A 27,732-nucleotide genomic window follows, 5' to 3' on the forward strand; every position below is an offset into this window, starting at 1 on the left:
CCTTAGCAACGACCTCTTCCTCCTCAGCCGCCAGGACCTACGCCGGGGACAGCCGGCTGGCAGGGCAGGAATGGACTGGTTCACTGTTGCCATGGGTCGGGGGCCACGGATTGCCGGCGATGGGAGCATGCCAAGGAAAGAGACCAGGGAGGGGGGCTCCTCCAGCCCCAAGCCCCGCAAATACAGGGGTGTGGCCAAGCCCAGGACCCTTTGATGAGCCAGAGGAGCCAGCTCTGGACTTGGAAATGAGATTGACTTTCCCAGACGCCTATCTCGGGGCCACAGCATCCTCTCCCCTCCACTGCTGATGGGAGGCCACAGCAGGAAGGAGGGGACAGACCCCACGGCATGGCACCGTACTGAGGCGGGGACCCACTTTTTGGCAACGTGTCCTGACTCGTGTCTCTATCTTGCCACACTTGGTAGCATCTTTGGGTGCCATCTGGACCATTCAACTCAGTTGTTACAAGCCTAACATTTATTTTAAAAGGAACCTACTTCATAACTCTCGATGGATAACTAGTCTCACTGGTCAAGAACACAACATAATCCCAAAATAAATATTATTGAGACAATGAGGACAGCTCCTGAGGGCAGTGCCTTGTGGTTTGCTGCTGGATCCCCAGCTCCCACAACAGTGCCTGGCACATCATAGGTGCCCAAAGTACATCTTTTAAATGAGGAGCTGAGTAACTGAAGAAATTAATAAACACAGAAAGGAATGCATGATTGGGAATGGATGCTCAGGGCAGGCTCGAAGCCTGTTTGTTAAAATGAGGAAAAGCGAATGTTCGAGAGGCGTCGAAGCCATGCCTGTCTCACATGGAGACTTCCTTCTTGTGTTCACCATGACCAGCATGGCTGTCTAAGTATGTTCCTGCCTGCACTCACACATGTGCAAACAGACTCCAGACTCCAGTGCCCTCAGCCACGTACAGGTCTAGCTGAGGGTGGGTGCTGCAGTCAGCTCTCCTTCCAGTCCGTCCTCCCACTGTGGACAGGGCCATGTTCATAAGCATGAAGTCACTGTCCCCGTCTGGCTGGAGCCTGTGGGGGTGCCTAGCCTGTGGGGGTGGCTGAGCTGTGGGGGTGGCCACCGCACTGCCTCTGTAGAAGCTGGCGCAGGAAACCTGACGCCATCCTGACTCACTCCTGAGCTGGACTGGGGGTGGCCTCACTCGTCACTCTTACCTTCATACCTGCCCTGGCCTATGATTGTGGCCACGCCATTCATTTCTTCCTCCCTCCCGGGGCATGTGCTTGGGTGTGGGTTTGGAAGGAGGAGGCAATCTCAGCACAGAGCTCTGTGCTTTGTGCCCAGATGGGAAAGCCGCTCTGCAGGGAGGCTGGGTGGCTGTGGGGCAGGGAAGACCAGGGATCCCAAAGGTGGGAAGGGGAGGAGGCAGTGATGTGAGCCAGCCAGTTGGTTACAAAGAAGAACACACAAGGGGATAAAAAGGGGGGAGGAAACACACCCAATGACCACGTGTTCTCGTTGGGTATTTTAAGTTTTTTAAAAAGCCGAATCCCAAATCTACTTGATAGTGTCTGCTCTGTAAGAGCCAGGCCAGGACCAAAAAATCCAAAAAACCTTTTGAGTCTGGCACAGACTTCCTGCCACCCCCTCACCACCTAGTGAGACTTCAGGTCTAGGGAGACCCCTCCTCACACTGTCCTCCACCACATGTCCTCTACCACGTGCCCAGGGCCCTGCCCTCCCTCCGCCAGGGCAAGCGGTGGTCCTTGAGGAGGTGGCAAAGGGGACGAGACAGCCAAGGATGACTCACCAAGGGTCGGGGGATTGTTAGTCAGAGCAGAAATAGGGTGGGATGTGGGCTACATTCTCTTCCCCCTTCTTCTTCCTGGGCCTCAGACTTTCACCCAGGTATGGGGGTGGGGGTTCCCCCAGTTTGGGAATGGGGGGAGGGGCAGGGGAGCCTTTCCTTCATGGTGGAAGTCAGGCCTCATTGAGCCTGTGTTCCAGAGCTGAAAAGCCCCACAGCAAATGGCATTGCATACGCGTAGCCACGACAGGCAAAGATCACTGCTTCTGGCCAGAGTGGTGGGCAGGGCCCCAGGGAGCCTGGAGCAAATTTCAGCAGTGCACCCCCACACTCACGGGAACTTCCAGAAAGGTCACCGCTCTCCCCAGGAGGCCCCACCCTGCCCAGCTAATTTCCTCCTGAGCCAGGATCCCAGCCGGCCAGTCCTCACTCCTCCTCCCCAAGGAGCTAAAAGGCCAGAGCTTAAGCAGGTGACACCAGCCCCACGGTCAGCACGCCTGGGCCTGACTGTCCTTTCATGTGCTCTATAATTTGCCCCTGGAATCAGCCATTAAGTCATCTGCGGGCTGATGCCAAGGATAAGGCCCATATCGGACTCTGGGATCTGTGGCCCAGACTCCCAGGCTCTGCTGTGGCTTTGCTGAATCAGCCTCCGGACTGGCCTGGTAGAGAGGGCCAGCTCACTGCAGGTGCCCAGACAGTGGCGTGGCCTCAGAGTCCTGGAACCAGTGTAGGCTAGTAGCTGCTCTATTCGGAGCCCCCATCTTTCTGATGAGGACACTGAGGCACAAGAGAGTGGTGTGACCTCAGGTATCCTGGCCACCCGTAAAGCTTCTCTCACCTGTGTCCCCTCTCCCCAGCAGCACACAGGATCAGCAAGCTGTCTCAGACATTGTGGAAATGCATACAGATCTGCTCTGGCACACAGACTCGGCAAGCCCAGTAGAGGGCTGGGGAGTACACAGGGGTCCCAGCTGCAGTCCTCCAAGGAGGTCTGTGCTGGGGGCCTACCGGGGAGCGGAGGGGTCCTCTGAGGGCACAGCGTGGTGGCTCAGGGAAGGGGGCTGAGGAGGTTAGGATTGGGTGGCTGTGGGGGCAGCTCCAGGGCACTGTCCCCACCCACTTGAACTTTTCTGCTTTGGAGTTCAGATCCCCCCACACACCTGGGGCTCACCACATCCTGCCCCAGGGCTTTCGGCTGGAGTGGGAGTGGGCAGAAGGGTTGAGAGCTTCCGCTTCTTTCTGCTCACGGTCTTGCTGGAACACCAGGGTCCCCGCCATCCAGGGGTCTGCTGCAGGAGGAAGGAGGCAGAGCAGGGGGAGGGGAACAATGGAGGAGCAGTTCTGCTAGCTCTTCTCCTTCCCCTTGGGGCCGCTCCTGAAATTCCCACAAGATACCTGGGAGAGCCCAGCACCGTCAGCAGCAGAATTCCCCTCCAGAGCTGGCCTGTGATTTGGGGAAGTGCTTTGTTTGGGTCCCTGGGGTTTCCCTGGGCGGCTGGGGAGGAAGCCTTGCCGGCTCATACTGGAAACTCATCACGGGCCCCTGCCTCTTCCACCCCTCCCAGGCTGGGGTCCTCCTCACCCAGATGCCCAGGGTATTGGCCTCAGAGGACCAAGCTCTCGCCCAGCTTGGCCACTAACCTGCTGTGCTGAGTGCTGGCCTCAGCCATGCGAGCAGGGACGGGAAGGAGGAGGGGAAAGCAAGCCCCTCCCGCCAAGGTCGGGTAGAAGAGACAGTGACCCTCCGGTGCAGAAATCTCACCAGTGGTCAGCCTTGTTGAAATACATTCCTCAGGGGAACACCCTGGGAGGAACAGAGAAAAGGGCTGGGGCACCAGGGCTCCAAGTCCCCGGGAGGGGGTGGGGGCTGTGCCTATGAGAGCCGCTGCCCGGGGCAGATCAAAAGGTGGGCACGTGATTCCAGGCTGCTGCGTAAACGGGGATGTTTGGGCCCCACTGCTCCTGGCACACACTTCTCTCCAGAGGTGGTCCCCGTTTTACCCCAACACCCCCGCCCCCAGCCTGGGCTCAGCCCGCGTGAGGCTGCGGGGGCGGCACCGGCGCCTTCCTGCGCTGCCCTTATATGGCAATCCGGGGCCGAGCCGGGCCGGGCTACTTAAGGCCGGGAGCCCGCGGGACGGGACGGCGGGGCCTGCCAGAGCCGGGGTAGGGGAGAAGTGGGGCCGCAGAGAAGGAGCAGGAAGAGGCCGGGCCATGGGGCTGGAAGAGGCGCGGGAGCTGGAGTGCGCGGCGCTGGGGGCGCTGCTGCGGGAGCCGCGGGAGGCCGAGCGCACGCTGCTGCTGGACTGCCGCCCCTTCCTGGCCTTCTGCCGGCGCCACGTGCGCGCCGCGCGCCCGGTGCCCTGGAACGGCCTGCTGCGCCGCCGCGCCCGCGGGCCCCCCGCCGCCGCCCTCGCCTGCCTGCTGCCCGACCGCGCGCTGCGGGCGCGCCTGGCCCGCGGGGAGCTGGCGCGGGCCGTGGTGCTGGACCAGGCCGGTGCCTCGCTTGCCACGTTGGCACCCGATTGCCCTGCCCGGGTGCTGCTGGCCGCGCTGCTGCACGAGACCCACGCCGGGCCCACCGCTGTGTGCTTCCTTCGAGGTGAGCGGCGGGCCCCACTTCCCCTGCTTAGCCCAGCCCTCCTGCGCCGTTCCCTCCGGGCCTCCCGCTGACGGAGCCCCTTTCTCCCTGTAGGAGGCTTCGATGCCTTCCAGGCCTGCTGTCCCGACCTGTGCTCCGAGTCCGCCGCCCCAGCGACGCCTCCTCCTGGGGCAGAAAGCAACCGTTCCGACCCCAGGGTTCCCTTTTATGACCAGGTGAGTTGGAGATCAGGCCTCCTTGTCCCTGTTCCCCTGTGTCACTGTGCCTGGCGTGGGTTTGTGGGTCTGTGGGTGTTTGCAGCCTGTTTTGAGGCTCAAGGGAGATGTGTTTACCCGTGAGCGCTGTGTGCCCCTGGGTGTCCTCATACCCCAGGAGCCTGGTCTCGGTCAGCACTGGCGCAGGGCTCCTCGGGCCTGAGTGGGGAAGGCTCACCCGTTCTCTCCCTTCTTCCCCAGGGTGGCCCTGTGGAGATCTTGCCCTACCTCTTCCTGGGCAGTTGCAGCCACTCCTCCGACCTGCAGGGGCTGCAGGCCTGCGGCATCACCGCTGTCCTCAACGTCTCCGCCAGCTGCCCCAACCACTTCGAGGGCCTTCTGCGCTACAAGAGCATCCCGGTGGAGGACAACCAGATGGTGGAGATCAGTGCCTGGTTTCAGGAGGCCATAGGCTTCATTGGTACGGGGGGTTCTTGGCCCCAGGATGGAGGGGTCCAAGGGAGGGACTTGGGGCATGGTTTCCTCCCTGCTCAACCTCCCATCTGACCCCCGCCCATTTCCCTTGCAGATTCCGTGAAGAACAGTGGGGGCCGGGTGCTGGTGCACTGCCAGGCGGGCATCTCCCGCTCTGCCACCATCTGCCTGGCATACCTGATCCAGAGCCACCGTGTGCGGCTGGATGAGGCCTTCGACTTTGTTAAGCAACGCCGGGGGGTCATCTCCCCCAATTTCAGCTTCATGGGGCAGCTGCTACAGTTTGAGACTCAGGTGCTATGCCACTGAAGTGCCACAGCTGTGGCTCCAAGGCAGTTGGCCTGGGACAGCGAGGCTGCCTTGGGGGCCTCACAGCCCCCCTCACCGCAGGGAGACCCGCCCCTTGCTTGGAGTCTGGAAAGCTCCCGCAGGGGCGCTGCAAGTACAGGAATGCTGGACTCTCACCTGGTGCTCTTCTGCTAGGGGTCTGAGGGCTGGCCCTCATTTGGGGACAAGAGTGAGGGTTTGTCTACTTCCCTCCCCCCCATCCTCTGGCAGAAACTAACTGGACTTCACACCCGTGGACCTGGTGGTCCCACTGTGTTGAAACCCTTGGCAGCCTGAGAGCCCAAGGAACAAGCTGTGACAGCCAGGAGCCCCATCTGCGGGTGGCGCCCCCCAGGGGCTGGAGCCTGAGCCCTGTGGCTTCCCTCGGGTGGGCCTCTGGCTTGCGTGTGTGTATTGGAAAGTTCACGCTGAGTCGGTGCTGGAAAGTTCTTTGTGTTCAACTGATATTTAACACCCCCTCCCCTACTTCCTCCCAGCCTTGTGGGCGGGGTTGGAAACTTAGCACTTTATATTTATACAGAACCTTGAGAATGTGTCAATAAAATATTGTTTTGTTTAAAAAAATTTTTTTTGCAAGCATCTGGTCTTGAGTCAGTGTCTGGAGAAAGCCTCAAAAGCTGTTTCTTACCCAGGGCTCACCTCTCCTGGCGCTTGGGGCCTGGGAAAGGGAGGAGGAAGGTACGAAGGTGCCCTCGCTGGCAGGGGGTGCCCTCGGGGCCCAGCACTCCTGTGCTGGTGGCCTTTCCCAGGCATCATTCTGTCTCAGCTGCAGGAGCTGGTTTCTGGGTGACCGCTCCCACCTCGTTCCGGTTAGGGGCATTGGTCCTGTGGGGCAAGGCTGTGGCCATGACTCAGAACTAGGTCCAGCACTGCCCTGGTCAGACCTCACTTCCTTTCTGGAGCTCGTGCATAGAGGTGTGTGTGTACATATCCCTGTTTGTGCTGTCCTGTGGATAGGGGTGTCTTGTTCTTGGTCTACATACACCTATATATCACGTGCACGAGTGTTCCTACATCCCTGCATGTGTCTGTGTGTGTTTGCGTGTGTGGCTCTTTCTGTGGCTGTGTGTGTGCCAGGCCTCTCCACTTGCCCCCCGGCCAGCAGCACAGCCTCTCGCTTTCACATTCCTGGATGGGCCCATGATACCCCGTCCCAGAGCTCCTTGTCCCCAGGAGGCATGTGACATGGTGTCTGGTACTGAGTACATGTCATCAGGAATGGGTTTCATTGCTCTTCACACAGACCCCACGCGTGTGTCTTTACCGAACGCTGCTTACCAGCCCAGGGTGTCTAGGGAAAAGAAGGTATCGGGAGATGTGAGACCGGCCCAGCCCAGCCAAGTGGAAGGTGCTGCTGAGGCTGCAGAGTGGGCGTGAGGCCCCTGAGGACAGCTCTGTGGCGCCCATCCTGCTTCGGCCTCCACTCTGACTCCTGGCCACTCAGACACGCAGGGTGTCATCATCTGACTAACTTGGCCACCTTGGCTATTTCTCCATGTGCTGTTCAGTAGCAGTAAGCGTATTTATTTGCATTGTTGTACAGCGGATCTCCAGAACGTTTCCTTCTTACAAAACTGAAACTCTTGTTCCCATTTAAACAATAACTCCCATTGCCCTCCCAGCCCCTGGCAGCCACTGTTCTCCCCTGTCCAGGAATCTGTGCGTCTTTCCAGTGGGATCGCACAGTTTTGTCCTGTTGTGACTGACTGATTTCACTCAACATAACGTCCTCGAGACGAACTGCATTTCTTAACTAAGAATCTGTTTCTCAGCCCAAGCAGGGTGAGTGCTGAGCAATGGGATGACTGTCCCTAGCGAGCACTCTCATCTGAAGGATCGGCTCTATGTGCTGGTATCCCGCCTGGCAGTGGGGACCTCTGTCCTCATCACGTCTCCCGATGGCCCAGTCCCATTCTTATGAGAGACCTGGGCTCCAGGCACAGCAGGATGCCGAGAGGTGCTTAGGACCACACCTGGCATCTTTGGTTCTGTGGCTTCTCTTCACTGGAGTCCCCAAATCCTCTGCTGGCAGGATCTAAGTGCAGTGACGACCACATAGGATGGGCCTCTTGAAAGACTAAGGGGGTTCTGAGGTGCAGGAATAGGGGCAAGCAGCTTAGCTTTTGAACCTGTGGAGTGGGGAGGAATGGCGATGATGCACCTCTGTGTGCGGATCTAGGTATCCAAGAGGCTCCCCCTCCCCCAGGGCAGACCACAGCAGGCATCCAGCGTGTGAACTTTCCCTGGTTCCTGTGCTTGTCCCCTTTCTGTATGTGTGTGAACTTTCCCTCCTTCCACCGATAGACGGGGGAGCCTCTCGTCTCACGCAGCTTTCCCACATCTGAGCACAGGCAGGCTGGGGAAAGGGTCTCCCTGGGCTGGAGGATGAGGTCCCTCCTATGCTGGGCCTCACCGTCTTTCTTTGGTGATTCTCTGCCCCCTGGTGGTGAGAGGGCACCTCAGCAGAGGCACACCACCAGCGGGACGCCTCCCCCAGGGTGCCTTGTACCTGGCTTCTGGTCCGCTTTAGCCAGGCAGGAAGGATCTGAGGAGGGTCCAGAGGCTGGAGGTGGGGAGCTCAGGCAGGATGGGAGGGGCTGCAGGTGAAGTTGGTTGGGGGAGGGGCTACAGGTGGAATTGGTTGGGGAGAAGCTGAAGGTGGGGGCGGGAGAAGCTGCTATTTAAGGGTGGGTGACTTGGCCCTAATTAATTTGCCTCCTCCGGCCTGGGTTCCAGCTCCAGCTTGCTGAGGCTCAGTGGGCCCACCACAGACAGCACAAGCATGGGGGGCTTCTGGCCTTGGATGCTGGGTCTGCTCTCTTTGCCAGGTAAGCGGCTGCCTCACCCTCCTGCTTGGGCTTCAGTTTGCAGAGTGCTGGGCAGAGACAGGAGGGTGTGGGTGGAGCCTGCCAGGCTCTGAGTTGGTTTGAATGGCTCAAGAGTGGGCTCTCCAGGGATATTCCTAAGTCAACTCCAGGGCCCCCATGGGGAGGCCTCCTGAAGAGCCTGGAGCAGAGGCCTGCCTGGCAGGTGTGGCACTCCAGAAGCCTAGTTCTGCTGGCCTGGTGAGGCTTGCCGGGGCTGAGCCTGATTTCCAGAGGCCTGGGCTGAGAAGGGAGTTGTAGGGTAGCATCTGAGGCTGGCCCACACACACCTGCCTCCAGTGTTGCAGCCTGAGCTTTGTCCCTGTCCCTCCTTCCTGCTGTCCCCCCACCTCAGACACCCACATATTCTTGAGCAAGGTCTGCCTTTTGTAGCCGGAGTTGGTCCAGCTCAGGGAGCCCCTTCCTCAAAGCTGTCTAGGCCTGGGCACTGGCGGGGGCTGAGAGGTGTGGCCAGGCAGGCTCCCAGGACTGCCTGCTGGAGGCCTCCCTTGTGAAGGGAGGGTCACCCATCCCCTCCCACGTCCTGACACCTCTCCCACATGGGGGCGCGTGGGCCCATGTATGTCTGGGCCAGGTTTGATCCTAGGAGCGCCCCTGGCCGCCAGCTGTCCGGGAGCCTGTGGGAGCAGGTTCTCAGAAGGCCTCACCCCTGAGGGAGCCCAGACGTCTTGGGACAAGGACATCCCTGCGATTAATCAAGGTGAGGGCACATGTCTTGAGGGGGGAAGGGTGCAGCGGGGTGTGGGGAGACTGTGCTGACAGCTCAGCTGGGCAGAGACGCTGAGAGGAAGCGCACCCACTCGAGGGCTCTAGGGAAGTAGCGGTTCTCCCTGCAACTTCCCCAACCGGCTTCCTGTAACTTCTCCTTGGGGGCTACCTTTACAGAAGCGGGGACGCACAGGATTTGTGAATGGCCGAACAGAAGTGTGGGCTCTCTCTGTTTGGTGTCCAGCTCCGTCATTAGCGATGTTGGCAAACATGTGGGCCACCTGGTGCAGCATGGCCTGCAGGTGTGAGGGGATGGGCTGGGGATACAGAGCGAAGAGGCATGAGGCCAGGGCCTCCCTGTCTGGGGTCTCAGGAGGAGAAGGAGGACGCGATGTCCTGGGACCACGCTGGAGAAATACCGATGAGGGTCCAGATGTTGGAAGTTTTCTCCAGGGGAATGGTGACCTTGCCCTGGGGGGTGAGACTCTGCGGATGAGGAAGTCATGTGTGGGCTGCCCCCTTCTTTCTGTGAGCCGATTTGGAGCACCGGCACTGCTGAGCAGGAGCAGGGCAGGGCACTGCCTCTGGTGACCCTGACCTGTCTGGGGGTGGCAAGACCCACATGGAGGCTTCCCTGGCATCAGTTTTTAGATTCCATGGAGAAAGCTTTTTGCTACTACCCTGTTTCCCCGAAAATAAGACATCCCCTGAAAATAAGACCTAGCGCAACTTTGGGAGAAAAAATTAATATAAGACACTGTCTTATTTTCGGGGAAACAGGGTATTGCTGGCTGCCTGGGCAGCATTTCAATGAGCCTCCATTAGCAGCCGGAAGCACACGGTCCCAGCTGCCGGGAATGCTGGCTGCTGAGGCCTCGCAGCTGAAGGCCTTTGGCCAGGGATGTTGGGAAGCTGCCCTCCACTGCCTGGGGGCCCACAGTGACTCACGGGTGCATGCATGTGGCCCCTGCCTTAAGGCGGGACAAGTCCACGGCGCCACGGGGGCCCAGAGCTCTGCTGGATGGTTACCGGGAAGGTGAACCTGGCCCTTGGCGGGTCTGCCTAGGGCCTGCCCATAGTGTGTGGGTTTTTGTCTTCGTGCAGCAAACATTTCCCAGCAAACATTTCCCAGCACAAGTCCAGCTAGCAGTGAAGGAATGTTTATTAAAGCTGGGGACAGTAAAACAAGAAAGGGCTTAGTATGGAAGAGGCAACAGGAGAGCCTAGGCTGGGCTGCCCTAGCTCTCTGGGAAGTCAGAAAAAGGGGGCCTTGGGATGAGCTTGCGACGAGCTGTTGCTGCCCATCGCTCCCCAGGTTGCAAGTCTCATGGGGTCCCTTAGCGTTTAGGAGATGCGTGCCCTCGGGGGAGGAAGTGGTAGAAGAAGAGGGAAAAGGGGATGGCGGGGCTGCTCCCCAGAGGGAGAGCACAGTGGGGACCTTTGTCTTAGGCTTCATCTTTCTCATAGGCTGGAATTTTAGGGGAGGGTTTTAGCAGATTATTCATCAGTTTCCTAGGTGTGTTCCTCGGGGGTCGTGGTCTTCACTGATGGGTCAGTGTCAGGGCAGGGCGTGGATAGTCATTGTAGCTGGTCCTCGTGTCACCCACCTGGCTTTGCTGCTTTTCTGGGTCTGGAGCTGAAATACAACTGAGGCCTACATGCTATGTCTAGGGAGGTATCCTCTGGCTCTGTTGTGAACTGCTCAGTTTGTTCAGCTGTCTCAGTTTCCCTAGTCCACCTGTCCTGGCTCCCTGGCCTGTCTCAGGGTCAGGCTGAGGCTACCCTCCAGCTGAGCCATTTCTCCCCAGCATGCTCCCTCGCCGGTTACTCAGAATTGGAAATTGTTGCCAGCTGGCTCCTGGCTTTGGCTCTTCTAGGGAACCCAGCCTCAGGCCCTCCTCCAGGAGTCCTCATGGGGCTTAGATGTGGGGAAAGAGGCTGTGGAGAAGGGCTGCAGCTGCGGCAGAAATGGAGGAGAAGAAAGGAGAGACAAGCTGGATCGGGGAGCGGGAGAGAGCCAGTATTCACCCTCCTCCTAAGAGGTGTGGGCTGGAATTTCTGTCACTTGTCACTGCAAAGGTCCTGAATACCACACAGGGGAGCAGGGATTAGAGGGGCAGGAATTCGATGGGGAGGAGGTGGGACAGAGCCCAGGGCATGGTCTGAGGGATGTGGCTGGGCGGGGGTGATGGAGACACTGGAAGAAAGACTGCCTCCTGACAGCGGAGGGCCTCTGACCCAGGAGGCAGGAGTTGGTACTGGCTTGTGGCCATCATGGGAGCCATGGACTGCCTTTGGGCAAGGCTGAGAAGCCTTCATCAGGCTGAGAAGCATCTCATTTTCGTAGAAGGTGGCTCACAGGATCTACCCAACTTGCCCGAGGCCCAGGGAAGAAGAGCCTCGGTGCCCAGAGTTGGAGGAACAAACCCGGGGCAGCTTCTTCTGCCAGCCACGGCCTCTGAGATGCTGTCCCTAAAGCACGTGCTCTGGGGGCCTGGGCCCACACACCTCTCTCTCTCCCTTCCTTCCCAGAGCTCATCCCTGAGGAAACTCCGGAGAGCAGTTTCCTCCTTGAGGGAGACATCCTCCGGCCGGTGAGTGAGTGGGAGCTAGTATAAGTAACCTCACAGATAATGATAGATGCTTTTGAACCCCCTCTCACCCCCAGGTGTCGTGGGGGGAGGGCAGTGACATGGGAGGGATCTCTTTGTTGCTCATAGCTTGGTAGACACCCTTTCTTGCCAAAGTCAGAGTGAAGGTTCTCTTAGGAAGAGCCAGCCTGAATGGGAAGAAAGGGTAACATCTGGAATGGTGGTAGGCTGGGAGGGCTCCCTGAAGGAGGGGGTTTGAGCCCTCAAGACCCAGCTTGGTACCCTGTCCAGGGGAGATGCTCAGGAAGTACTGGGGTGAGGGGAGAGCTGAGCACAGGTTGGCAAAGTGGCTGGTAAGGCTGTGGGAGGTGGTGGTGGTCTGGGGAAGACAGAACAAGAAGTAAAGCAGACATCGTCATGGCAGGGGGTGGCAGCAGAGTCAGAAAGGGAGCAGGAGGGATGGGAATGGGGGCAGGATTGTGGGGGGACTAGCCAGTGGGGAAGGAAGCGCTCTGTGTTTATGAGAGCACTGCCATCTTTTAGGAGACGGTGATGACAGAGGCTCCAGAATGGGGCAGTAACCTGGTGAGAGTAAGGCTGTTCTATGGCTTGGAGGCTGCCTGCAAGTGGTGCGGCATGAGACTGGCTGGGCTGGCTGGCTAGGAACCCAGGGCCAGGGCCAGGCAGGTAGCCCAAGGCGAGGCCCCTGTCCCCCATTCCCCAGGGAGTGCCTGGAGTAAGAACAGAATCCAGTAAAGCCTCTGGCCTGTGGGGCAGGACATGCCAGATGCTGTGAAACCTGTGCTTCAAAGGGTTTAGGTTGGTGGACGAAAAGCGGAGAGTTGCCGAGGCCAAGGGAGTGCATTAGAATCAGGCGGGGGAGGAGAGGGAAGGGGCTGCCCCATCTCCCCACTGCACACTCAGGGTGCTTGGGAGCTGCTGTGCTCCCCGAGCACCAGCACCAGGAGAGGGAGGGTGTGGGGTGGGGTGCAGTGGGGGAGGGTGCTGGGACTCCTAGCCAACCTCTCCAGAGTTGAGTGCTTTATTGGCTTGATAGAATTGGTAGCAAGTTCTGTGTTATGTGCACCGAAGTTCACATAGCTGAAGCCCAGCTTCTGCCCCATCTCTAATGGCCTCCCGCCCTCACATGCCCGTGTCCTGCCGCTCATATCTTTAGGGCTCTTGTGCCCTGAGGTGTGTCCCTCTTGGTGGCAGGAAGCTTGGCTGGTCTGTGTCCCCAGAGGTCCCTGAGTTAATGTCCTCTGTCCTCAGAGTCCTTTCCGCCTGCTGTCGGCTACAAACAACAAGTGGCCCAAAAACAGGGGTGTGGTGGAGGTCCCCTTTCTGCTCTCCAGGAAGTATGGTGAGTGAGCACTGGGAGCCCAGTGCCACCCCTCCTGGACCCTCCCCTCCCCTCCCGGCTCCGCCCCATCCACCCCTATCCCCAGTGCAGCCTGTGCTCCTCCCTGGGTTTTCTCCACTTCCTCTACAGGCCCAAGCCCCTCTCCCAGCACCACCCAGAGGGCCCTCCCCCAAAGGCCCCTCCTTTTTGAGGAAGGAAGATGTGGTACACACTAGTGTATACAATGGAGTACTACCCAGCCACGATAAAGATGAAATCTTGTATTTGCAACAACATGGATGGATCTTGAGAGTAACATGCTAAGTAAATAAGCGAGACCAAAATGATTTGGTCACTCATATGTGGGATATAAAACAAAAAGTAACCAACAAAGTAATAAAACAAACAGAAAAACCTCATAGTCTCAGAAGTCCTTTTATTCCTAGGGCCTCCTGAGCTGGGGCTGGGGGTGAGTTAAGATCCTAGAAAGCTGGTGGGAAGGTGTATTTGGGACACTCTGATCCATTTTGAGACCAAGTGGCCCAGAGGACAGTGACCGACCCAAGATCATACAAGCCATGTTCCGAGTGGAGCCCAGCTTTCTTCCCCTCATCACGCTGCCTTTCCGTGACACTCCACGTTTGGAGTGACTCGAGGCTGTTTCCTGCCCTGCAGGCAGACTTGCAGGGGGCAGGAGGGTTCTGGGGGCTTGTCTGGGTGTTCAGCCAGGTGTCCCCTCCCCAGATGAGCCCAGCCGCAAGGTCATCCTGCAGGCGTTTGCTGAGTTTGAACGTTTCACATGCATCCGGTTTGTGGCCTACCGTGGCCAGAGAGACTTCATCTCCATCATCCCCGTGTCTGGGTAAGTGCTCCTGGGTGTGTGCATGCATGTGCATGTGAGTGTGCATGCAGGGTGAGTTCCTCAGCTTTATTCTGTGTTCAGCCTGGAATGAACTAAGTCATTCTCTAAAACCTATTTCTGGGCCCGACCGCCCAGGTCCAAATACCTCTGTTCATTAAGCGACTTGCCCAATGTGAGCTGGGCCTATAGTGCGCAGGGCAGGAAGTGGGGAGGGAGGGAGTTTGGTGCTTGACCCTCTGTATGTAGCCTTCATCCCTAGGAGACCTCACGGGCTGGTGGGTGAGTGCAGGTCTGGTGGCACAGGCTTGGCCCCGGGACAAGTTTTGCAATGCAAGAGCTGGAGTCCCCTGGCTTCAGAGCCTCTTCTGCCTTCTCCTGAAAGAGGGGCATGCTGTTTCCTAGCTTGTCGGGGATCTAAGCTAATGTGTGGTAGCTTTGATCCGGGGTACCCTGTGTGGGCCCATTCACTCAGTGAGCTGCTTCTATTACCGTTATTATCAGTTCCTACCTCCTCTTTGCAACCCAGGCTGGTAAGGGAGCTCAGTGCATCCATTTCACAGAAGGCCAGGCGGTGAAGGAACTTAGGAACAGCCCTGGCCCATGTTGGTCTCATTCATTCCTTAACTAGGGAGGAGGGGAAGGGCCGGTTCTGTCTAGCTCTCTCTGGACCGGTGCCTACCCAGCTCACTCTCATGGCCCTGCAGGTGCTTCTCTGGCGTGGGGCGCAGTGGAGGGATGCAGGTGGTATCCTTGGCACCCACCTGTCTCCAGAAGGGCCCAGGCATTGTCCTGCATGAGCTCATGCATGTGCTGGGCTTCTGGCATGAGCATTCACGGGCTGACCGGGACCGTTATATTCGTGTCAACTGGAATGAGATCCTCCCAGGTAAGCCAGGTGGTGCACAAGCCACGTGGGTCTAGGAGTCCATGGAGAGAGCGGGCCACTGGTGTGGGCCAGTGTCTGAGGAGTTCCCTGGCTATTTGGAAGAGGTTGTCCATCTCCCTACCTCTCTGAGACCTGGGAGGTGGCCCAGATGCTGCTGTTCTGGGTTCTAAATCTTCACTTGCCCATCCGTAGTCTTGCTTGAGTTGGGGCACCACCATTTCTCCTCATGGACACCATCAGTTACCTGAGGATGGGCTGCTACTATCCTATGGACCTTATTCACTGTACACCCAACTAGCATTGCTCATGCACACAGCCATGTGGGTGGGGGCGGGGCTGAGCCAAGCAGAGGCCTGGAGGTAATGGCTGTGTATGTTCAGTGACAGATGCGGGTGACCAAGGGCAGTGCTGTGAGGGGGTACTGGGGGCATGTAGGGCTGAGGAAGCATGGGAGGCGGTCTGGGGAGTGGGCCACTGTACAGATGGCCTGTGTTCTTGGAACCATGCTGGGTACCGGGGGTTTGATCCCAGGCATGGGGGGGCGGGGTGTCTAACCTCGTGGGAGGATGGCCTAATTCAGGAGATAGAGGAATAGAGATGGGGAAGGGAGCAGAGGGGATGCATGGTCAGGGATTTGGTTTGGGGGGTGGGAGCAGAGTGGATGATGGTCGGGGGTTTGGTTTTGGGGGGTGGGAGTAGAGGGGATGCATTGTCAGGGGTTTGGTTTGGGGTGTGGGAGTAGAGTGGATGAAGGTTGGGGGTTTGGTTTTGGGGGGTGGGAGTAGAGTGGATGATGGTCGGGGGTTTGGTTTTGGGGGGTGGGAGAAGAGGAGAGGAATCAGAAGGCTTTCTGCAAGTAGAGGGCTTCTGAAGTGAGCGCCACCTCCCACAGTGCAGCACGATGCGCAGTCATAGGGCACTGTGGGGTTGGGCATGTGGGTGCCTAGACCAGCACCATGGAGTCCTAGAGAAGGGTGCCCTGGGGCATGGAGACTGGAGAGCAGAATTAGTCTAGGGAAGTGGGGGGGGGGGGGGGACACGACACGACCCTACCCTGGAAACAGAGACTATAACCTTCCAAGTGTCCATGGGATACTTGTGAAAACATACCCTATGACAGCAATAACACTTCCAATTTGAAAAAGTTAAAGTTAAACATTTTGTCATTATATAAAATAGAAAGTAGAAACTAATAACCAATCAAACCTACTTGGAAATTAAAGTTTAAAAAACAAAAAACAAATAGCAAGCCTTTCTCTTATCTCTGGGGTTAAAGAAATGGTGGAATTTTAAGAGAAAAAAATCATAAAGATGCATCAGAACCAACAGCTCACAGCTCAGGCAAGGCATACTTCTATCAATGGAATAGAGCAAAGGAAGCATTTCAGTGTAAGCTAAGAAAAATAAAGGGAAGCAGGAGGAATTAATGAAGGTAAAAGCAGAAATGAATGAGATAAGAAACAGCTCTTGAGTTTATTAGTGTTGTTTCCTAACAATAAAACAGGTGAAAGCACCAGCTACCCTAGTGGGAAAATTGCTTAAGAATTGTAAAAAATGAGACTATTTGCATTTATTGATAGTTAATATGTAACAGAACACAGGCTGCTAGGATATGCAAACTGCTCACAGTAATTAGCTGTGGGAGCGGAGACATGGGGAACTCAGAAATGGGTGGACGGGGAGACAGTGTATACCTAAAATTTTTTTATTTTTGAACCAGATGACTATATTGCCTATTCCAAATTGTTTAATAACGGAAGGGTTTTTTAAAAGGAATAAATAAGCACTGTCTAGGGGCACTCCACCTGGTGGGTAGGGGGCATCCAAGGCTCTGTGAGAGCTAGTGCTTCATGGAAGCTGTAGGTTACAGACTACTTTATACAGGGGAGCTGGAGATGAGGAGGACAGGCGAAAAGTGCTATAAGCTACTCCTAGGATGGGGTAGTAAGCGGGGATCAGTAGGAGTGGGGGGGGGGGAAGGAAAGGGGGGCAGAAAGAAGCACATTCAGCAGTAGTTTTGAATCCCTCAGCTTAATTAAGTAGCTTATAAAGTCCCAGAAGCCCCCTATTCACCACCCCGCCCCCACCTGTTCTCTTTCCCCACTGATAAATGCCTTTTCAGGCTTTGAAATCAACTTCATTAAGTCTCGGAGCAGCAACATGCTGGTGCCCTATGACTACACATCTGTGCTGCACTATGGGAGGTGAGTCCCTTTCCTCCTCTTCTCCGTCCGCACTGCCTGGCAGCCCTGTTGGGATCCAGACTCAGATTCTGCCTGCTGGGTTCCAGGCTCGCCTTCAGCCGCAGCGGGCTGCCCACCATCATGCCACTCTGGGACCCCAGTGTCCACATCGGCCAGCGACGGAACCTGAGTGCCTCGGACATCACACGCATCCTCCGGTTTTATGACTGCAGCCCAAATGACCCCAGCCCCCAGGGAAGAGGTGAGTGACAGGAACAGGCCTCTTGGAGATGCCTGTCTCTGCCTGCTCCTGTGTCTCCCTCAGCCCTGGAGGATGCTGGGACTGGAGGTGACATTCTCTAGGGCTCTAGGGCCAGAGGAGCCCGGAGAAGGTCCCTGTACTGAGGAGCTGTCAATGAGGGGAGGGGGGGGGGTGTGTGTGCCGTGGGAGCTGAGGTTGCAGAGGTCAGCAGGGCGAGGCAACCAGGGGCTAAGATAACCAGTTGTCCATTCAAAAAATATGAAGTATTAACTCATATCACGCACAAAGAAACTCCGGATGTACCTGAGACTTAAAGTAAATAGAAAAACTTGAACGCTTCAGCAGGGGCATGGTGGGTTATGTCCTAGAGAGGAGCCTTGTATCCCTATGGATAGAGCTGAAGGCGGCTCTGGCTCTCCAAGGCCGGACCCACACTTTCTCCCTCTGGTTCTGGGACATGACCTTCTGTCTCTCCTGCTCCAGAGTTCCAGGCCCATGGCATCGATGGGAGCCCCACTGCTGCCCCTGGACCACGCCTGCAGCGGCTGCTGGAGGCATTGCTGGCAGAGTCCAGGAGCTCCAGCCCCAGTGACCCCAGGGCTGGAGAAAGCCCGCTGGAGTGGGAGCCCTCCGTCCTGGGCAAGTCTGGTGTGGAGGCCTCCGCAAGGAGGCCTCAGACCTCAGCGTCCTCCGCAAGCTCACGGTCTGGCTCAGCTGCTCCTGGGGGGGCCCTGGAGTGGTCCCCGCAGGCCCACATGTCCACTATGCCCCTAGTGCCATCTCCAGAAGACCAGCCAGCGCCTATCTGGGCTGTTTGGGGAAAACCAGCTCTGGGGAACTTCCTGGAGACACCCAGAGATCAAGCCTGTGGCTTCTGTCCCCAAGTGGGAAGAGCATCTTCTGTCCGGAGCAGCTGGGCCAAACAACCCTTGGCCTCTCTAGGTGATACTCCTGTCTTCCAGCCCCAGACTGACCTCCCTGTCTGAGACCCAAGCCTCTCCTTCTGCCCCTTCCTTCCATACCATGTTCTCCCGAGGCTCCTGGGGACAAAGGTCTGTCAGGGGACGCAGGCCTGTTGGGGGTGCCTGGCTCTGCCTGCTCTTATGTCTCCCTCAGTCCTGGAGGATGCTGGGACTGTAGGTGATATTCTCTAGGGCCAGGGGACTGAAGGGGTGAGGAGGAAGATTCTAGGCTTCCTTCAAGGCTGAGGAAGTCCTGTGGAGCTGAGGCCCAGCCCCCCAGCATGGACTACCAGTACTGGCCCCTCTCCCTCGGGCCAAGCCTGGAGGGGAGTCACGTGGCTGGGACTGTGGGAGCAGCTTCCTGTCTGCTAGGAATGCTGGCCTGCACCTCAGCCTCCAGCCTGCTCTCGGGAGGGTTTCAGAGCCCATCCTCCCCCCGCCTCCCCCCCCAGCTCAGGCTCCAGAGTCAGGGTTGTCGCCCAGAGGGAGATGAGGAAGAGGTGGGGGCCCTACAGGACTACACAGTGGGAAGTCACCAAGAACATGAGGGCTCTGAACATAGGACTCAAAGCTCCTTTCCAGCCTGCGTTGCTGTTCCTGGAGCCTTGTCTCCCCAGAGGCCCTGAAAGGTGGAGAGGGGCGGGCAAGTCAGCCAAGCTCACTCTCTTCCTCAGCTCCTGGCCCCTCTGGTGAGGGCTGTCTTGGAGCGAAGAGCACCTCCAGGGATGCCTGGAAACAGCCAGGAGCCCCCTGGTGGCACTTCCTGTGGCTCAGGGTGGGAGGGAATAAAAGCCCATGCCCTGTCCCAGGAGGGCCAGCACCTCGGATGTTCTGGGAGGCAGAAATAAAGTTGGGTATTTGCTCCAGGGGTGGGCACTGATCTGTATTGATTACCTCCCCACGAGCTCCCCTCCTCCCAAACAACTCCGTCTCCCCCCCCACCCCCCCCACGAGTGCCTTTGTACCTCACTGCCCTGGGTGGGCCCTCAGGTGGTCATACCAATTTTCTGGGGCGGGGGGGGGGGGAGACTGAGGCTGAGGTTCAGCCTTTGCCCATCTCAGGGGACATGTGGGCTCACAGGGCACTAGAGCCCCTGCCCTCAGTTTCTCTTGGATCAAGGATTTTCTGAGACCGAACAGGACTCTGATCTCCGGCATTAGCTTTGGAGAAGGCTCATGTGGGGAAATGCTGTCCACTTACTCCAGAATGGACAGGTATCTGAGTGAGTTTAGAGTGGGCGGCTGGGGGCTCTGGCCATGGCCCTAGCAGAGGGACCGCTCCCCTGGGAGCACCCTAAGCTAAGTCTTTGGGCCAACCCTAAGCTAGACCTGCACCTGTAGTGCCTTGTTTGTCAGAGAAATGAGTGACTGCCTCAGCCTGGTGGCCTCTGGCTCTGGGCTGGCTTTCCCCCATGGTCACATGGAGGAGGTGACATGCTTTGTGCCCTTGAGGTCCTCCCAGCTCTGAGGCTTCCCATCACAGGCCTCCATTAATATGTGGCTTTGGTCTCAGAATGTGCACACTTCAGCGAGTGAGGTGGGGCTGGTGGGATGTGGAAGGCGAAGAGTGCCCCTCCTCTTTGGGAGTGATCAGGGATAAAGCTGTCCTTGCCATGTCCTTCCCTGGGAGGCCACCTCTCACCACAGCCCATTGCCCAGGCCAGCTCTGGGCCCAGACCTGTTTCACAAGCCCCATCCTGTCTGTGGGTCCAGCCCTGGCTCGGACCCTGGAGCTCCAGCATGGGGGTGTGGTATGTGTGGGGCTCTGGGGTGTTAATTAGAGCAGGTGGCTAGCCACTCCACCCCAGGGTCTGTGGCCTGTTCCCCAATCCCCAACCACATGGCTATGTGGGCTCACTCACCACTTCATTCACTCGGTCCACACATCTATTATGAATTAGGTGTCAGGCAGGTTCAGTTAGAGGCACTGGGAACAGCATGGTAAGCAAGGCAGGGTTTCTGTTCTCATGGAGTTTATTCAGGGGTGGGGAGAGGGATGGAAGGTCCGCAGGCAGGTAAGAAAGCACTTGGGATTGTAAGTGATGGAGGAGGGCAGCATTCCTGTAGGGTGTTGGCATCTCTGAGACCTGAATGACAGGATGAGGCTACCCTGTGATAATCTGGGGAAAGAGAAGCCGGTACAAAGACCTGAGCCAGGAAGAGGAGGGGCTGTCAGGCCGGAGTGAATGGGAAATGAAGAGCAGGGAGCAGACAGGGCCAGGCCAGTCAGAAGGAGGGTTTTATCCAAGAGCAGCAGGAGCAGCTGCTAAGAAGGGGAGTGATAATATCTGGTTTAATATTTAAAAAGCCATTCTGGATGCTCTCAGAAATGGATGGGATCATGGAGAACAGCTGGAAGCACTGCAGTTGCACAAGCAAGAGCCAGGGGGCTGTGGGATGGGCAGAGGTGGGTGCTTTTGAGTGTGTGATGGAGGTGAAGGAACCTACACCTGCGATGGGTGCAGGGGTGAGGGTACCCTGACAGCACTGAGGACCGAGGAGGGAGGCAAAGCTCAGGGAAATGGGTGTTAAGTCTGGGGCTGTTAGACTGGAATGAGTGGGCAGGGAGCACGTGGGCTGACAGCCTAATGGCTTCCACTTTCTCCTGAGTGGGAGGCAAAGTCACAGCTTGGCGGGAGTGGGGGGTGAGGAGAGTGAAAGCAAAGCCAATTCTGAAGAGGGGAGCCCAGCTCTAGGAAAGTCTGGAGATGTGTGGTTGCAAGTTGAAAGCAAGGCAGTCGATACAGTGAGTGTTCTGCTCCGGAAAGGGCAGCCACTTGGTCAAAGGCAGAAAGTGGAGGATGATTTACTTCTGACCAGGGTTGGGGTTTGTTAGGTGAGTGTAAAGGAGGAAGGAGGATGACTGACATTAGAGGGCACTGCTCAAGGGCCTGGGAAAGGGTGAGGTTGGGTCAGACAGGGTGGGCTGGGGAGAAGAGTCCCAGGGACTTGAACAGCTGGGCTTCAGGCGCTCACCCTGCTGGGCCCGGAATGGCTGGAGCCCTGGCCTGGGAGCACCGGGCCCAGTCTTGCCGCTCAGGCTGCAGAAGTGGCTTCAGAGCCTCTAGCTAAGACGGCACAGCTCTTGCTGCACTCTCACAGCTGGGACTGAACAATGTCTGCCTCCCTTGGGAAACATGGTACCAGGTCACCTTTCCCCCAGGGCCCCTCTTTCCAAGGACATCCCTCGAGGGCACCTTCATGTGGGCGCTCTACTTATCCGAGAAAGGCTGATGTGTATGTCATCCATTGATATCTGTGCCATTGCCTGTCACCAACAAGCTTAGCCATATATTGGGGACAGAAGAGATGTCTGTTCTGATGGAGGGAGTGATGCAATATATCCATTGGCCGCCATCTCAGTACAGTGCTCTGAGCATGACAGAGGTGCTGTGTGCATGGAATTAATGAACTTGGACAATAGGGTACCTTTTTCTGTCTGAGAGAGTGGTGACAGGTGAGTGTACCTTAAAGAGAGAGGGGGACCCACCAAGCACAGGGGAAAGGGTGAGGAGAGTGTTTCTGACAGAGCAAACAGCCTGGAAAGGATTGGAGATGTAGGAGCTCAGGGCATGTCCAGGGACCAACATGTACATAGCCTGGTGGGGTGGGAAGAGGTGAGGTTGGGTCAGACAGGGTGGTCTTGGGAGAAAAGTCCCAGGAAGCCTGACCAGTCCCTGTGCTAGGCAGCTCCTGCTGCTGGCGGGCTGTAGGTCTGGGCCTGAATCCTGCCTGGTGGAACAGGATGGCAAGGGAAAGTCAGGTCTACTTGAAGGAAGCCTGCTGTGGCCCGAGGCTCTGATTCAAGCATGGCTGGATGGAACAGGCACCGGAAAGTGTGTGTGGGGGAGATGGAGAGCTGCAAAGAGGAGCAGGAATCCAGTTATATAAAGGCCCAGCTGCCTCCTAAGCCAGACTTATGCAGGTGACACAGAGCATGGGGTGGTGCCTGAGCCTCATGGGTGCTTGTAGACTGTCCCTGGCTGTCTCCACCCAGGCTGGTTCCCAGCAGGGCCTGGTGTTGGGTAGAGCTGGAGCCCCTTCAGGAAAGCCCAGGTGAGAACCCTGAGGGGGGCTTGCGTGGGTCAGGGGAGGGAGTAGAGCAGCTCTGGCCTCAGCTCCTGCTGTGAACCTGGCTTTATAAAAAAATGGGCTGGAGACAAAGGCTGATGCGGGCGGTAGTGTCTGGACTCCTGGCTTGGGTATGATTGGTGAGGGTGAGAAGTGGTCCTTCCCAAGCCCCTTTGGGCCAGCAGAGCCCTCAGACTGCACGGCCCCGGACAGGAGCCATGGGACAGGCAGGAACTTGCTTCAGTGGCCGCACCTTCAACTCCAACAGTCACCCTCTGCCCTTCCTCGGGGAAGGGGTCACTGAGACCTCTCCATCCCTGCCAACTGTAGGTCCAGCCCTGCCCAGGCCAGCAAGTGGGGAGGATGCGTCCATGAAACCTGCCTCTGGATAGGGCAAGAGAGGCTGGCTGCCCTCTTGGAGCCCAGTCCAGACAACACCAGACCCACTTGGCTGTGGGCACTTGCACCTAACAGAGGGGCTGGGTAGGCGGATAGCCCAGGATCAAGGAGGAACACACGTCCACGTCCCTACCACATGGCTGCTGGTTGGGGGGCCGCCCATCTGAGCCTGGGTAGGGATGAGCCATTGTCTGTGGGCATCAAGAGAGCGTACCGCCTGCTCCCACGAGGATGGAGCTGAGAGGAAGGTCCGGGGCATGCTGGCTCAGGAGGTCCCGCCACACAGCCCTACTGCCCTAGGCAAACAGACACAGAGGGTGGCATGCAGCCCCGTGTGCTGGAGATTCCAGGTCGGGCTGGAGTGACAGCATGAGGAGCTCCTAAAGCGGCGTAAAGAGCACCCCTAAGGCTGCCCAGGCGGCCCTGGGGGTGGTGGCCGCAGGGAGGGTGGGTAGGAGCAGGGTGCTTGAGGAAGAGCAGGGCTCGACAGCTCTTGGAAGCCAGGATGGGGTGGGTGGGGTGTGTGCTTGGTCAGAAATTTCTTTTTACCCCAACTCCTCTTCCCAGGGCCACCCCAGAGGGGCCCAGAGTGGACAAGGAGCAAGGGAAGCTCCTCTCCACGCTGCCCCTGAGACCCCCACCAAGTGTCCTTGTTCTGGGCAGGAGGACATCCTCTTCCTCCAGGTCAAGGGGCTGAGCTTGCCCAGAGCCCCCAATCCCCCAAAAAGCCTACGCTGCTGGGATTGGAGTCCCCTTACCTCTTTGCCCTTCATGGAGGAAACCGAGGCAGCTGCAGGAGAAGCAGGACAGCCGAAGCCATAAATCTCTGAGCACTTGCTTGCTCCACAGCTTGGAGCGTTTTCAGCGATCCCGATGCCGCGGAGCCATGGTGGCGCGGTGCGCCGTAGACAGCGGCAGGGGGCGCTCGCCACCCGGCCACGGGCACCTCCCTGGGCTTCGCAGGCCTGACGGAGCCCAGTCTGGTTGAGAACGCTTTAGGAAGAGGGTTTGGGGTAGTCTTCGGCGTCCCCAACACTTCCGTAGGCTTCTTCTTTCTCGGGCACCAGCGTTGTTGCGGCTCGTTGGGCTTATTATCTGGCGCCCGACACCCATCCGCCCTCTCCTTGGGGTTCCGGGCGATGGGAGCAGTCATCAGCTCGAGCCCACCGACCTAGCCTCCCGCCCCTCCCTCAGCCCCGCAGCCCGTAGGGGAGAGGTCCCCTGGGTGCCCGCGGCCAAGCTCGCGCAGCATCCCTGCTCCCGTCACACCGACTTGCCACTCCCGAGAGCATCCCTCCAGCTTTCCAAAGACCCCAGATGCGGGCCCCTTCGGACCCCCGCGCTCGAAGCTGGAGGAAGGGGCAGGGGCGCGGGCGCCGACGCGGAGTCCAGCACCCCCGAGGCTGTGGCGCCCCTCCACCCAGCCACGGCCTGCGACCCGCCCCGCACCTGCCCCGCCTCCTCCCCCGCCTCCAGTCTCCTCCCTCCCGCAACCGCTACTCCGCTCCCCACTCGCCTGCGGACGCTGGCTGCCTGCAGGCGCGGCTCCCGGCCCGAGCCCGCGAGCCCCCACCGCGGCTCCTCTGAGGACCGGCAGCGCACACCCCCGCAGCCCGTGGGAGCCCCGCGCCCCGAGCACGTCCAGCGGCCTCCGAGGGGGAGGGCGCAGCTTCCCCCCAGCCCTCGGTGGGGCGGGGACGCAGCGGGACAACTTGGAAAACTTCTCCGGGCGGACTGCGGGGACGGACGCGGGCGCTGGTGGAAGAGGACGTCGGGGAGCAGTGCCTAGTCCCAGGACCCCCCAACCTCCCGGCCCCACTGGCCTGGCCCTGGGGAATCCTCGCTTCTCCGGCCGCGCTGGGGGGCCAACACTGTCGCCCGCTGTGCTTGCGCTGGGCAAGCAACGCCCCCTCCGGCCAGCTCTACCATGGACTACCAGAAGCCCTACTCGGTGCAGGCCACCGCGGCCATCGCGGCGGTCATCTCCTTCCTCATCCTCTTCACCATCTTCGGCAACGCACTGGTCATCCTGGCGGTGCTGACGAGCCGCTTGCTGCGCGCCCCGCAGAACCTGTTCCTGGTGTCCTTGGCTGCCGCCGACATCCTGGTGGCCACGCTCATCATCCCGTTCTCGCTGGCCAACGAGCTGCTGGGCTACTGGTACTTCGGGCAGGCGTGGTGCGAGGTGTACCTGGCGCTCGACGTGCTCTTCTGCACTTCGTCCATCGTGCACCTGTGCGCCATCAGCCTGGACCGCTACTGGGCGGTGAGCCGCGCCCTGGAGTACAACACCAAGCGCACCCCGCGCCGCATCAAGTGCATCATCCTCACCGTGTGGCTCATCGCAGCCTTCATCTCGCTGCCGCCGCTGCTCTACAAGGGCGACCCCGGCCCCCAGCTCCGCGGGCGCCCACAATGCCAACTCAACCAAGAGACCTGGTACATCCTGGCCTCCAGCTTCGGGTCCTTCTTCGCACCCTGCCTCATCATGATCCTCGTCTACCTGCGCATCTACCTGATCGCTAGACGTAGCCACCACAGAGGTCCCAGGGCCAGGAGGGGTCCTGGGGAGGGTGAATCTAAGCAGCCCTGCCCAGTCCCTGGGGGAACGTCGGCCAAACTGCCGACCCTGGCCTCCCATTTGGTTGCTTCTGAAGAGGCCAATGGGCACCCTAAGCCCGCTGGGGAGAAGGAGCAGGGAGGGACCGCTGAAGACCCTGGGAACCCAGCCTTGCCATCCAGCTGGCCTGCCCTTCCCCACCCAGACCAGGGTCCAAAGGAAGGTGTTTGTGGGGCATCTCCGGAGGAGGAATTTGAAGAGGAGGAGGAGGAGGAGGAGGAAGAGGAGTGTGGACCTCAGGCCATGCCGGTATCCCCTGCCTCAGCTTGCAGCCCACCCCTGCAGCAGCCGCAGGGCTCCCGGGTGCTGGCCACCCTGCGGGGCCAGGTGCTCCTGGGCAGGGGCATGGACGCCGCAGGCGGGAAGTGGTGGCGGCGGCGGCGGCGGGCTCAGCTGACCCGGGAGAAGCGGTTCACCTTCGTGCTGTCTGTGGTCATAGGCGCCTTCATGCTCTGCTGGTTCCCCTTCTTCTTCAGCTACAGCCTGGGTGCCATCTGCCCAAAGCACTGCAAGGTGCCACAAGGCCTTTTCCATTTCTTCTTCTGGATTGGCTACTGCAACAGCTTGCTAAACCCTGTCATCTACACCATCTTCAACCAGGACTTCCGCCGTGCCTTCCGAAGGATCCTTTGCCGCCAGTGGACCCAGACGGCCTGGTGAGCCAACCGCCTGCCTGCTGCCCTCATGGGGCTGATGCCAGGTAGTGCCAGGGCCACACTGCCTCCTGCCCTGTTTTATGTGAACTAGGCACAGGGCTGTTCGGTTTCTGCCCAGGTAGTGCAGGCAGCACCTGGGAGGGGGAGGGGCAGGGGTGCTGTTCCCAGGGTCTGTGCTAAGCCTGTTGCTGGCTTGGCGGTGGGGGGACGTCTTCTCCACGCCCTGCCTGAGTGCAGGCGGAGGAGGAGGCCTGAGCCCTCCTGAGTGCGGCTGAGGTCAGACTTGGATAGAGCCTGGCCTTCCGGAACCCCAGAACCCTGAAAACTTCCTCGAGGGCCTTGTGGTCCCTGGCAGGCCACTTGCTTGTGGTGTTTTGTTTCTTTTTCATCTTCCTCAGTAAAGAGCAGGAAGCCAGCCTTCCATTCTCCCCGGGAGGCCGAGGAGGAGGCAGAAACAAGGATGGCCATGCATCCCCATGGAGGACCCGTGGCTTCCACTGGGCACCGGGTGAGGGTTTGCAGGCTGACTGTCCCTGGCCCTTCTCCCCCTTCCCCTGCTTTTGGATTTGTAGCTCCTTTGAAGGCAGAAGCTGTGATCTGAGTCCCACGCGGCGCAGCTCTGCAGGCCTGGCCTCTGCCTCAACAGGACATTCCCGCTCCCTAGCAGCCACCCCTGCAAAATCCAGGGCAACAATAGCTTGCTGCCTACCTGCTGCAGGGAGATGAAAGGCGTTGCACAAAGCTTTGAGCTCCATGGGGGAACCTAGAGACCCAGCAAATGTGATTATTTGGTGATCTGAAAGCCCCGACTTTGTGTTTACCACCACCCGCCTTCCATAGACTTTAGTTCTGAGCCTGGGGTGGGTGAATTCCTACCCCAAACTGGAAGTGGGGGGTGGCAGACAGAACCACTATTTCAGTTAAAGGAATTCTTTGAGAATGTGTCTTGTGCCTACAAAGGTTTGAGTTATTATGCTGCATGACAACTTGGCATTTCACCTGCAACACCAAGAGCGTTTTCTGTGGGGGATAAGTCTTTTGTCATCAAGAAGGCAAATTGTTTCCTCAAGACAGCTAAAAATATCCACATCCTGGGAATGGTCTGACATGAGAGCCATGTCATGTGCCAGGTGAGAGAGCTCCCAGGAGGGATTCTGGGCTGAAGCAGGTGAGCAAGGGCCCTCTGGACACCTGGGGGAGCCTCACGGCTCAGTGCCAGGCAGGGCTCTAAGGCCCAGATGGGCCCCAATGATCCCACCTCGGATGGGTGCGGATGAGTGTTGGCTGGCCACCTCCAGCCCAGCCATGTGGCTCTCCCCATTGATGGGGCATCAGGAGCCTCTTCCTCCTGGTTCTCACCGCCCCCAACCCAGACACTTGAACCCAGAACAATTTGCAGCATGTGAAGGATGGTTCCCAGGGCCCCCACAGGAGTGCCTGACTTCCACAGTAAGCCAGTGGGGTCATCACTGGGGTGGGCTAAGCAGCAGGGACTGTTGGCATCCCTATGGCCAGAGTGCGAGGGGTGCAAGGGGTATTTTCTGGGTTAGAGAGAATGGAGGAGACCAAAGGGAGTCCCTCAGTTTGTTCCTCAGTTTCCGTGTGAGGCCAGGGCACTGCCCTGGGGCAGGGCTGGGTAGGTAGGTGGCCCTGAGGGAGGGGCTGACTTGTGATATCTGCTGACTGGTCTCAGTAGATGATTCTGTTGCCTGTGGCCTCCTTATTGTGATATGAAGATGTTTTTTAAAGGTCTGAGCTATTTTATCAATAAAAGATATTTTGTAATAAGCATGCTGTGTCGTCGTTGCCCAAGGGCTGCCGGCCGTAGTTATTCCTCAGCTACCTGTAGCAGACTTGGCATGGGCCAGATGCCCTGCCC

At 58.4% G+C, this 27,732-nt stretch overlaps 3 protein-coding genes across 3 annotated transcripts; all 3 read left to right on the forward strand.

Moving 5' to 3' along the window:
* The first annotated feature begins 3,892 nt into the window (after positions 1–3,892).
* On the forward strand, positions 3,893–5,982 carry DUSP2 (dual specificity phosphatase 2). Its single transcript, XM_036436076.2, has 4 exons — positions 3,893–4,389; positions 4,483–4,604; positions 4,845–5,064; positions 5,173–5,982. The coding sequence occupies exons 1-4, from the start codon at positions 4,002–4,004 to the stop codon at positions 5,385–5,387; spliced, it is 945 nt and encodes a 314-aa protein (XP_036291969.1). The 5' UTR covers positions 3,893–4,001; the 3' UTR covers positions 5,388–5,982.
* Positions 5,983–8,107: 2,125 nt separating this feature from the next.
* On the forward strand, positions 8,108–18,962 carry ASTL (astacin like metalloendopeptidase). The gene is made up of 9 exons (XM_036436075.2): positions 8,108–8,254; positions 8,886–9,011; positions 11,552–11,613; positions 12,883–12,973; positions 13,697–13,814; positions 14,519–14,700; positions 16,823–16,904; positions 16,991–17,145; positions 17,629–18,962. The coding sequence occupies exons 1-9, from the start codon at positions 8,209–8,211 to the stop codon at positions 18,129–18,131; spliced, it is 1,365 nt and encodes a 454-aa protein (XP_036291968.1). The 5' UTR covers positions 8,108–8,208; the 3' UTR covers positions 18,132–18,962.
* A 5,127-nt stretch (positions 18,963–24,089) lies between these two features.
* ADRA2B (adrenoceptor alpha 2B) lies at positions 24,090–27,642 on the forward strand. Its single transcript, XM_036436074.2, has one exon. The coding sequence runs from the start codon at positions 24,505–24,507 to the stop codon at positions 25,855–25,857; it is 1,353 nt and encodes a 450-aa protein (XP_036291967.1). The 5' UTR covers positions 24,090–24,504; the 3' UTR covers positions 25,858–27,642.
* The last annotated feature ends 90 nt before the right edge of the window (positions 27,643–27,732 follow it).

Source organism: Pipistrellus kuhlii, unplaced genomic scaffold (assembly GCF_014108245.1).
Source record: "Pipistrellus kuhlii isolate mPipKuh1 unplaced genomic scaffold, mPipKuh1.p scaffold_m20_p_13, whole genome shotgun sequence".
Lineage (NCBI taxonomy): Eukaryota > Metazoa > Chordata > Mammalia > Chiroptera > Vespertilionidae > Pipistrellus > Pipistrellus kuhlii.

Coding starts and splice junctions, on each gene's coding strand:
- DUSP2 (XM_036436076.2), top strand. CDS start 4,002: ATGGGGCTGGAAGAGGCGCGGGAGCTGGAGTGCGCGGCGCTGGGGGCG. Junction 4,390..4,482: donor CGCTGTGTGCTTCCTTCGAG/GTGAGCGGCGGG, acceptor TTCTCCCTGTAG/GAGGCTTCGATGCCTTCCAG. Junction 5,065..5,172: donor GGAGGCCATAGGCTTCATTG/GTACGGGGGGTT, acceptor TTTCCCTTGCAG/ATTCCGTGAAGAACAGTGGG.
- ASTL (XM_036436075.2), top strand. CDS start 8,209: ATGGGGGGCTTCTGGCCTTGGATGCTGGGTCTGCTCTCTTTGCCAG. Junction 8,255..8,885: donor GGGTCTGCTCTCTTTGCCAG/GTAAGCGGCTGC, acceptor TGTCTGGGCCAG/GTTTGATCCTAGGAGCGCCC. Junction 12,974..13,696: donor TCTGCTCTCCAGGAAGTATG/GTGAGTGAGCAC, acceptor TCCCCTCCCCAG/ATGAGCCCAGCCGCAAGGTC.
- ADRA2B (XM_036436074.2), top strand. CDS start 24,505: ATGGACTACCAGAAGCCCTACTCGGTGCAGGCCACCGCGGCCATCGCG.